Source organism: Lycorma delicatula, chromosome 6 (assembly GCF_047948215.1).
Source record: "Lycorma delicatula isolate Av1 chromosome 6, ASM4794821v1, whole genome shotgun sequence".
Lineage (NCBI taxonomy): Eukaryota > Metazoa > Arthropoda > Insecta > Hemiptera > Fulgoridae > Lycorma > Lycorma delicatula.
The window spans coordinates 141123760-141135763 of record NC_134460.1 but is presented as its reverse complement, the minus strand read 5'-3'; the positions used below and the strand labels follow the sequence as shown (position 1 = coordinate 141135763).

Sequence of the window (12004 nt, the reverse complement as noted above, 5' to 3'; positions counted from 1 at the left end):
TGAAATAAAATTTATATCTTTAAAGAAATAAGATTTGTTCACGATATAGCAAATCAGGAATATACAAGTGTAGAATTATGTTTATTGATTTTCAATTATTAAACATAGTTCTACACTTGTATGTTGAACAGCAATGGATATGACAAGTATCCATTTCTGTTAAGTCTCTATCAACATACAGACTAAAATTCACAATAAAATATTTAAAGCCTATTCAAAATTGACTTCCAGTTTACTGTTGAGAACAGGCCAACTGCCAAAACAACTTAATATATGTGCAGAAGCTAATAGCAATCTACATAATCTTGTAACATATATACCCATGACCCAATCAATCTCTTCAGTACTTTACCAGTAAAGTAAGTCAGTGAAATTTAGAATATATCTTACTCACTCCTATCAACTGTAAGGTGCAGTGTGAATTTTTTGGCAGATGGATGGGCATATTGTTGCTAAGATCCATTGATCATAGTATTGTGTTTATGACAATAACATTACACCAAAACTGTAAGATCAGTGCTAAAAATTAAGAAAAAAGATAATTAAAAAAATTGTGTACTTTTATTGTTATTTTTTACCAGACAGTTATTAGTGAAGTATAGAACAGCCTTAGTAAAAACAAACTGATCTATTTAAGTTTGATGGCAAGGTCTGCAAATGCCAAAATTATAGAAAGGCACACAAATGACAAATTTTACCATAGTAAAACTTTTCAGAATATATTTTTGTAATTCACTGACAGCTAGTTTATATAATTCATATACACTGAATTTAATAATGATTTCAAAAAAATTACCTATGAAAAGCCTTTTTATTATAATCAGCAGTACTTCCAATTCATTCAAGTTATTAGTTACAGGGTATCACACAACAGGCAAACCATCTAAAGAGATGAAATATTTCACTTAATAAAATCTACTTAACATTGATGATGATATCTTCTACAGGAGAAATAGTTATTTTGATTTTGAAGCATTAAAATATATTTTGTTTTATCAATTTTTTAAAAAATTGCCATCACAAAGTGTCACTAGAAGGACAAATAAAGGGTATGGCTACTACATCAACATAAAAATTCTAAATTGCTTAAAATCAATAATTGAATCGTGTTTATTAGATTTCTGTATTACTTTTTTTTTCTATTGAATTCCTGTTGAACCAATCATCTAACTTATAATGTTTAATGATTCATTTAAAATTACCTCCTTTTTATAACTTCTATATTTATCAATAAAAATTTGTTTTCTTTTTTTAACATTTTTCATAACTGTACAACGTAGGAGTTATTTATTTTTAAAATCCTCTCTGAGCACTTTCATTTAATGCCTCACATGATGAATTTCAAATAATTTTGATTTTAGCGTAGATAATATGACATGCACTGATTTTGTCTTTTGATTTGGTTTTTACAAATATAGTGCAATCAAGATAAACCACTTGGTTCCAAAAATAATTTTATTACTACCAGTGAAACTGTTATGCAAGCTACAGGGTACAAATAAGCAAACATATAATTTACTTATCATGAAATCAGTTAAAAAGAGTCTAATGCTATCAAAATGATTTCATAACATTTTTATTTTTCTAACTTAAGGAAGCAAATGTAACCCAGTTACAACATAGCCAGCATCAAGGATTCACACACATTAAAACAATTACATTACATACCAAAAATTGACCAATGACTAATCTATTGGTGCCTTGATAATGCTGCAGTACTTCGAAGAGATGACATCGTTTTAATTGGTGTGTGATACAGTATGTAGCAGAATTAACATGAACTATACTTGGTCTACTCATTATAAGAGTAGATGAACCAATGGAAGACCCTAAACCAACAGAAAATACTGAACTTTCATCATCTTCATCAGTTAAAACCTGGTTAGTGACAAAAGAAAAGAAATCATATATATTTAATATATATATATAATTAAGAGGATTTTACAATACTATTATCTAATTTACATTATAAGTGATAAAGTGATTCAATAATGACTGATAATTATTCAGTTAAATTCCCAGGGAAAATTTATATTTATTATAAACTGAAATATTCATATTTAAAAATGTTATATGTGTGAAATACTATGTAGTATTGATTTTATTAATTTGTTTTATAACAGATAATACATTTGTGTGTGTTTATATAAATATATATTATATTTATATATATAATTAACTAAAAAAATATTTATGTATGCAATGCTGAACTCCAATTAATCTATTTTAATATTTATTTAAAAATACAATAATCAGATTATTAAATAATTATAAGTGTTTATATCAGGATCAGCTCAATAAAATTGCATCTTACAGTATAATTTTTGTTTTGAATATTTTAAAATTTCTAATATTATTTCTTTTATTATTTTTAATAATTTTAGTTGCACATGCTTTTAAAATCTTAAAATTTTCCACTACTTTCCGAGCCCTAAATTTTTCTTTCAAAATATATTCAAGAGTATTTTCATAGAATAAAAATTGTTAAGGGGACCACTCACAAACTGTAGCTTGATAACATTTATTTAAATTCATTTTTAAATTTTACTTTAAACCATAAACTATAAGTGATATGAATACAGTATAGTAAGTCTGCTACAAAATACAAAAGAAATACAGTTTAATTTAATTTATCATAACCCAGATGACTTTTATCATTGGACAATATAAAAATCACATTCTGTAAACAACTGACTGGTTTGTGTATTTAGTAAAACCCCTATTGTACAACAAAGTTATCTTTATTTCTGGTAAGACATGTATAAATTATCTGTCATATAAATAGACCATTTCCTGAAATTCACTGGTTATATAGAGTTAATCAAAAATATGGAAACCTCTCAACAACTTTAAAACTGTTCCAGATAAAATACTGTAACTTTCATGATAACATATCTGTCAATTACTCTTCCTTTTGACGAGAAATAAATTTTCAACCCCTTGGGGAGAGGCCCAGGGATTGTAACTCAAATATTTTAAATGGTAACAACTTTTGTGTGATATAATTTTAAAGGTCTCTATAATTTTAAAACAAGAAAAATGGTATAAATAAAAAGTAGGTACGATATATGTAACCAAAATGGTGGTGGGGTAAATTTTGGATTAGCCAAACTTCAGCGATTTGAGCATTAAAAAGTTAAATTTTCAAACCCTTCAAAATTCATCTGATGCGAGAACAATGAAAATGTCTACAATCAAAGACTTGAGTTCTGTGATATAATTATGATGAACAATATTTGTGCAGATCCTAATTTATTAAACATAGTTTTTAGTGATAAGGCCACATATTTCTAAATGGCAATGTATATTGCCATAATTGTTGATACTGGACTGATATTAATCCACACTGGTATCATGAGGCACATACACAGTATCCAGTCAAAGTAAATGTACAGGCAGGCGTTATTGGTGGACAATTGATGGGGTATATTTATTGATCAAAATTTAAATGTAATGAAATATGAGGCTTTATTTCTCAACCATATCATTCAAACATTCAAAATTTTGTTGGTCCCAACTTCCAAAACATTTGGTTTCAACAAGATGGTGCCCCACCTCATTTTGGTAGTCAAGTTTGTGAAATTTTAAATGCATTTTTTCCTGTTAGATGAATTGGCCGAGGGGTCAAATAGAATCACCAGCAAAGTATTATTTATCATAATAAGCTCCAAGAATTAGCACAAAACGCCACTAGGGAACTATTGAATAATGCAATATCATCCTTTTACAACCAACTGGCACACTATTAAATTACAGAAGACAGACATTTCAGACATTAAAATAAAATGTAAAAAAATAAGCGAACATTATGCTTAATAAATAATTTTTTTTAAATAAATATATTTATTTGATAAAATCCATTTAAAAAATTTTTTATATATTTATTTGCGATAACAATTCCTTAAATTATAAAAGTAATTTTTTTTATAAATTTATTCCGCTGCCACTTTGGGTATAGACATCACACAAACCTTTTATTTAGATAATTTTACTTGTCTTAAGGACCTTTAAAATAATGTATCACACAAAGGGTGTTACTATTTAAATTATTTAACTTTCAACCCTGAGCCACCCCTTGTTAAGGGGTGACCCAGGGCCATCCCTGGGTGGCCCTGGGTAAAATTTCTTGTCAAAAGGTAAAATAGTTGACAGATACCTTACCCTGAACGTTACAGTATTCTATCTGGAACAGTTTTAAAGTTGTTGTGGGGGTTTCCATACTTTCAACTCACTCGGTATAGAGACTACAATAATGTCCATGTATAAAAACATTATTATATTATACAGTAGCGTGCAAATTAATCAAAACTAATACGATAATTAATAAACAGTAACTTCGTTTAGAAAAATATATCTGTACATTGTGTGAATATCTAATCATTAATATGTCCTTTATTCTTAATTTCTTATTATTTTACCTCAATTCAACAAGTGTACTATTTTTTTTAATTTATTTCTTTATGACGAAATCATAGTGATGTTATGGCTTTAATGAAGGCAGTTTTTGTGGAACAATCATTTTGAGAGTTGTTTTTTGACTACTGTCCAAAGATTTTCAGTTGGGGAGTTGCTTGGCCACAAGAGCACTAAAGTAAAGTTTGAAGTATGACAAGTTCCAACAAGAGTGTTCCAATCTTGTTGGAACACTCTGTTCCTTTTGGGAATTTTCTTCGAAGTTGTGTCCCAATCCTTTTCTATAAAATCTTAATATAACCATCACTTGTCAAGATACCATCTACTGTAAATAATGAACAAGGACCTTCAAATGTGAAACACCAAAACATTTTTTTCTGGGGATGTTTAACTGATTGTGGGATATGAGACAGTGATGTATTTTCATCTGATGCTTTTCTAACATATGGAACCCCTTTTGTTCCTGAACATAAAATTCTGATTCGTCAAAAAACATAAAATTTCTCCAGTCTTCTTTGGTCCAGTTAGCACATGCTTTTGGCCTAAAGAGCATTTTTTTGCACATTGCTGGTGTTAAAAGCTGCTTTTTAAGTGGCCAGCAATTCATTTATGGCTTTTTTTAATATGTAATTGATGTCTAATTTTGTTTTCTAAAGTTCAGGTCTAGCAAAATAGTCTTGGTTTTGATAAAAAAAATTGTAATCAAATTTTTAATGTCTTTTAAAAAAGAGTCTTTATGATTTTAAACAATTGATTAAACAAACTTTATGATTAAACAATTCATACATTTTTGGCTTCTTTGTTTATACACTCAATTTGCCTCACTCTAATGAATCATTTCTTGTGATATTGTTGTATTTCTTAACAGCAACCTTGAGTTTAGAAGCTGAATGCGATTAAATTTTTTAGACGTTGCTTTAAGTTAGTCCCACAGAGAGAGATATGGTATATAATTTATAAAAGAGAGAAATATGGTGTATAGGCCACTTTAGAATCACTGGCCTATTATTCTTAGAACAGTCTAAAGTTCTGATTGAAATGTGATCTGTGACTTTTTATAACCAAAGGAATGTGGAATTTAGAGATTAAACAATTTAGTATAAACAAGATTGTGCCACTTCCAAAATGGCAAAAGCTTCTATGATGTCCTAGGGGAATTCTTTCCTGTGGTCTGGTTTTTCATGGTGATATTACATGATCTCTTCATACATGCCTGTAAAAATCCACCATCCAAAGAACAAACTAACAAAAAGAAATCCAACAAAGTAGATTTCATAAAAAAAAGCAGAACCATACACATTTATACAAGTATTGTTTACGTGATTTTGAAGTTATTGTGGTAGGAGGAAATGTAAAGGACTCCAAAAAGAGAATAGCTGAAAAACTAATAAAAATTCTGGTATAAGTCTAACAAAGGAATCTGTACTATTGAGGCAGGTGGCTTACATCTTACCCTGATTAAAATCAATTTTTTCACAAGCAATATGTGTAAAAGGATAACTTTTCTCTTATTTCCTTATTCCTGTACCTATTTAGTAAAATGAACAGAACATTCCTTTGATTAATTTTCTCTAGTTATAGTTTTCCAATGCCTTTATCACTGCAGCACAAGTCTAGCAAATACAAATTTCTTATTCCTAAGGCCTTGGCTTAGTTTGTAATCAATTATTGAAAGGGCTACTATCTTCTTTTAAAAACATATTTATTTCTCAAGCCTCTACACCTATTACAGGAGCATCTACAGTATGGATAACTGATTTTTGAAGACATGCAATCTTCCTCAACAACAAGATCTCCTATTTTCTAGAGGCAGGTGAATTGAAAATTAAAATTATAAATAATCAAATTTTTTAAAAAATGTATTCGTATATATTATATACGATTTTTATATTATATATATAAAAATTTGTTATATATTATATAACCTATTTTTAACGAACCTGAGCAACACCATATGCAATGTAAAGGTATGTATCCAACCAAGCTTCTTTTTCTATAATTTTCCAGCCAGGTAGAAACACTTGCTTTGTCATATACTGGCTCAGGGAACGTTTAACAGCAGTTTGTAAACCATCTAGTAGAGGGCACTGTAAAATAAAATATATTTTACTGAACAATGATGAAATGATTAAACCTCTTATCACAATTCTTTTTTTGACGATGAAAATTTTAAAGAAAACTAAGAAGCTGCTTGATTTATCATATTTTACCCAACTGGAACACATCCAAGATCAGAATGAAACTCATATTTTATCTACAAAGAACATTTGTGAATAATCCTTGGTGTAAGAACTTCTTTGTTGCCTTATTAACATCATTTATATGATTCTAACAGTAAAATATCATTTTTTGTGGTATTACACTTTTCACTACATGAAATTACCTTTGTGTTTAATTCAACAAGAATTAGTAAGCTTCAAATAACAGTCAAGAAAATACATATATTTTTTTACAGAGAACTTTGTTCTGAAAAACATTATTTTGAATCATAACTCTAAATTAAACAATCTTAATTCATTAATGTAAAATATATTCTAAACATAAGATTTTCTCTTACCAACAATACATGAACAACAAACAACATAGTAAATTGTTTACATAAATAAAAAAAAAATAAAAAAATTATTAAAACTATTTAAAAAAAGTTTTATCTAGCAGTAAAATGAAATGCACATAAGCTATAAAAGAAACTACACAAAGGAAATTCACAAATTCCACTTACAGAAAAATGTAAAAAATTTGGGCATAGTTGTCAGTTTTTGCCCAGATCTAGTGAATTTCATGATTTACAAGTTTCTTTAACACCATCTTTCTCTATAAAATTGCTTGAAAATGCAGTACTTGAGAAATAAGTTCTGGAGCATTTTTGTTAATTTTTTAGATATATCTGTAACCCATATTGTTATCACTTCCAGAAAGTCTCTTTCACGACTGTATAGAACAGACAGCAAGTTTTCTAACTTTATATTTCAAATTGACATCCTTTCATGAGAATTTTAGTTTTGGAAATAAGGAAAAAGTCTATTAAAGCCAGACTAAGCAAGTAGCAGAGCTGAGGAAACACAACTTTGTTAGGTTAGACCAAAAAGTAATAACAACTAAGATTAAAGTTTGTGATCTGGGGAAGTGTAACAATGAAAAACCCAAAAGTTTTTCTACAATTTTTTTTCTCTCCTGATATTTTCTCTTAAATGTTTTTAATATTTTAAGATAATAACAGCACACAGCGTTTATGTCTGAGGTAAGAACCTCAAATACATGATTGAATCAGCATAAAAAAAATTGTCAACCTGATTTGATGTTTGTTTCAGAGAAATTTTTTCTAATCTAATAAGAAGGCTGTACTTTTTCCACAATTATAAAAAAAATCTACATTTCATCAGCTTTTATAATTTTTTTTTAATAATGTGTGCATCCTTATTAGCAGTCCAAAAGCTACCCCATCGGGTATGGTCTAGTGGTGAATTCATCAATGCAAATAAGCTGATTTTGAAGTCAAGAGTTCTAAGGTTCAAATCCCAAGGCAGTTACTTTTATATGGATTTGAATACTAGCTGGTGGATACTGGTGTTCTTCAGTGGTTGGGTTTCAATTAACCACACATCTCAGGAATGGTCAAAACTTCATTTACATTCATACATATTATATCTTCATTCTAGCCTCTGGTCCTCTGAAGAAATGCCTTACAGTGGTTCCGGAGGCTACACAGAAAAGAATGAATACCAAAAGTTCTTGTCATATTGTGATGCATTTGTTTCTCTGATCCTGAGTCAGATTATCAGTAAGAAAGACTTTGCAGCTACCCTGACTAGTTTGTTTTTTTTTGTAAAAAAAAAAAATTATCGCATTTTCCTATTGACATGTTGCAATTTCCTGCTATTTCCTTTAGTGAAAAGACTACGATCAAACATAACTCTGAGAGCTGTTTAAAATGGAGGGGGGGTCATCATTAGTTAACTAACAATCATCCTTAAATTGCTTAAACCGTTTGTAGCAACACATACAGTTCATCACCCTAAATCTGTTTCATCATTTCAAGAGCCTCTATAAATACAAGGGCTATTCAGAAAGTAAGGAACGTTTTGGAATTTAAAAAAACCAAAAACTAAAATACTACTTTTCAACATAATCACCGTACAAATTCAGGCACTTATCATAGCGGTGAACAAGCTTTGAAATTCCTGTGTCATAGAATTCTGCCGCCTATGATCTCAACCACTCCGTGATGCACACATCTCGCACAAAATTTGTGGTAACCTAGCTTCTGTGAAACGATTTCAAACAATAAAGTCCGTAAAACTTGTGGGAAACATAGAGAAAGCTAAATTATTGTGAAACGGCGGTTTTCACAAATCTTTTCGTCAGTCACAATGCTCGGTCAGTCAGTCACAACCAGATTGCCAGTCACGATGCTCGGACGTCCACTCTTCTCTTTATCGTGAACGTTTGTTCGGCCATTTTTAAACTGAATGCACCACTTCCTGACAGAACTTTCACTCATTACGTTGTTCCCGTACACTTCACACAGTTCCCGATGAATTTCTATTGGTTTCAAGATTTTTGCCAACAAAAAACGAATCACAGACCGCACCTCACAACTGGTGGGATTTTTGATTGCAGCACACATTTCAAATTTGTATATAAAAAAAACGGGCAGTGCGGAGATGTTCTCGTTGTCACGGCTGGACGCTGACTGAGGTGTCGAGCACGAGCACACCAATATATACGCTATTGGCGTGCGCCTGGCGGTGTCAGGTGGAAACGTTCCTAACTTTCTGAATTAGCCCTCGCATAAATATTTTCCCTAATTTTAAACAAATTGAACAAGCAAAATATTGATTTTGCTTGTTTATGGATATTAGCGATCATTTACTTGCACATGGATATTCTACTTGCACATGAACAATCAGGTGGTAACTCAATAAATAACACAATACTAAGTAATCCTATCATTTTATGGAAAAAAGTTACAGAATGTTTTCCATAAAACAAATCTCATTCACCAAGAGAAGTAATGAAATTTTCTGTTTAAAATGATTTATAACATATGTGAATTGAAAAATTTGCCAATTCAAAATAACATTTAAAACAGCAACAAGTCTATTTACGAGGGCAGGTTATATGCCATTGAAATCATCTGTTACTAAATCTAAGTTTAAATGATCACCCCATTTAGCTCACTTAACTACATTTTAATATTTTCATGATTCAAGGAAAAATTCAATTTCAATAATCATTGTAAAATAATTATTAAATAATTAAGAATTCTTCCTCCTCCCAAAAAAACCTAATATTTATAAAATTTACAGAATAAATTGAGTATTATTTTAATGACTCCTACAACTTCCGTAAAATCAACAAAATGTAGAAAATTACCAAATACAATTTGCCCACAAAGTTTCGGCTTGCGAAAAAATATACAAGATTGTTGTCTGTATACATTGCTTCTTATCCTTAGCTGATTTCTTTTGTTTTCAGTCATTTGATTGGTTTAATGCAGCTTTCCAAGATTCTCTATCTAGTGCCAGTTGTTTCATTTTGGCATACCCCCTACATCCTACATCCCTAATAATTGATTTTGCATACTCCAGATGTTGCCTGCCTGCACAATTTTTCCCATCTACCTGCCCCTCCAATATCAAAGCAACTATTCCAGGAAGCCTTAGATGTGGCCTATAAGTCTGTCTCTTCCTTTAACTATACCTTTCCAAATGCTTCTTTTTTCATCAATTTCCTGCAACACCTTTTCATTTGTAGTTTTATCCACCCACCTTATTTTTAACATTCTTCTATAGCACCACATTTCAAAAGCTTCTAATCTTTTCTTCTCAGGTAATCTGATCGTCCAAGTTTCACTTTCGTGTAAAGCTACGCTCCAAACATATACTTTCAAAAATGCTTTCCTAATGTTTAAATTAATTTTTGATGTAAATAAATTGTATTTCTGACTGAAAGCTCGTTTCACCTGCTATTCAGCATTTTATATAGCTCCTGCTTCACCAATCTTTAGTAATTCTACTTCTCTAACAACAAAATTCTTCTACCTCCATAGTCTTTTCTTATCCTATTTTTATATTCAGTGGTCCATCTACTTTATTTCTACTACATTTCATTACTTTTGTTTTGTTCTTGTTTATTTTCATGTGATAGTTCTTGCGTATAACTTCATCCATGCTATTCATTGTTTCTTCTAAATCTTTTTTACTCTCAGCTAGAATTTCTTCAACATCAGAAAATCATAGCATCTTTATCTTTTTACCTTGTACTATCTCCCAGAATCTAAACTGTTCTTTAACATCATTAATTGCTAGTTCTATGCAAAGATTAAAAAGTAACAGGAACAGGGAGTATCCTTGTCTAACTTCCTTTTTAATTACAGCTTCTTTCTTATGTTCTTCAATTATACTGCTCAAGTTTGGTTCCTGTAAACGTTAGCAATTATTCTTCTATCTCTATACTTGAACCCTAAATTTTTTAAAATGCTGGACATTTTATTCCAGTTTACGTTATCAAATGCCTTCTCTAAGTCTATAAATACCATGTATTTTGGTTTGTTTTTCTTTAATCTACCAAAAACTGATTAAGATGTGGCAAAATGAGACTACTATTTTATACTGATTCAGGGAATGTTTAAAAGTTTTTTTTAAACTATTTCTAATAAAAAGTCACAAAATTTAAGATTAGTCATCATGAGGTTTTCCCAATGAATGCGTTACATTACCATTAATGGTTGTTAAATTATCTGAAATATATTAATAACATTGCAGAATAAAGAATCTTTTTTTAAAATGTTTCCTTCACTTCATGAGTCAAATCTTGCTAATTTTGGGTTGAGAAAAACAAATATGAAAATAAAAATTTTTATTAGCTCTAGTTTCTCGAATGAGATCACTCAATTCCGTTTGACTCAGTCTGTGCGGTTCATCTTTTTCATCAAAATCAGAGTCATGGGATGTAGAAAGCTTCTGGGTTCTTCTTCACTTCACTTCATCTTCACTTTCTACTTCAAGCTCATAATTTTGGGGTGGAGTAGAAACTGATAACTACCAGAATGTGGAATACGTCAAATAGCAGATGGAAGATAAGGGTATTGAACTGTTCCTCTTTTCTTCATTGACAATCCTGCTTTTATAAGTAGAGTCAAGCAGAAATAGGCATTATCTGTATGGTTTGTAGGCTCTTGCCAAACCATAGGCACAGCAAAAGCCACAGATTGTTTTTTTTTTATTTTTCAGCTATTCTTGTTGTATAACTGAATAAGCGTTGGAACATACTCATATATGTGGAGCCCATGACTTATCCTGGTCCCCTTCCTTCATACCAAAATAATGCTGATAGGCAGGTCTTCACAAGAGGTATCAGATTGTGTTTCTGTGACGAAAATGTTAATTCACCACAAATGTAACAAAAATTAGTCACTAAATTTACATATTTTCATGGCATTTTGATTTAACAAATTTTTCACTTTAAAGGCACTTGAAAACCAGAAATTCTGCACTGATTACAACACAAACAATATGAAACTCACAATCACAACAACAGTAAAACGTTTAACAAAATTACACCCAAATTAAAAATGTAGATCAAATAA

The 12004-nt window shown here is 30.2% G+C and overlaps 1 protein-coding gene across 1 annotated transcript in view; it reads right to left on the bottom strand.

Moving 5' to 3' along the window:
* The window catches only part of LOC142326950 (uncharacterized), a 127752-nt gene that overhangs the window by 109585 nt on the left and 6163 nt on the right, over nt 1-12004 (bottom strand). The window contains exons 5-6 of the mRNA XM_075369681.1: nt 6354-6500; nt 1680-1878 (exon numbers count right to left, since the gene is read on the bottom strand). Coding sequence (XP_075225796.1) covers nt 1680-1878; nt 6354-6500 — 346 coding nt within the window. The remainder of the gene's footprint in view (nt 1-1679; nt 1879-6353; nt 6501-12004) is intronic.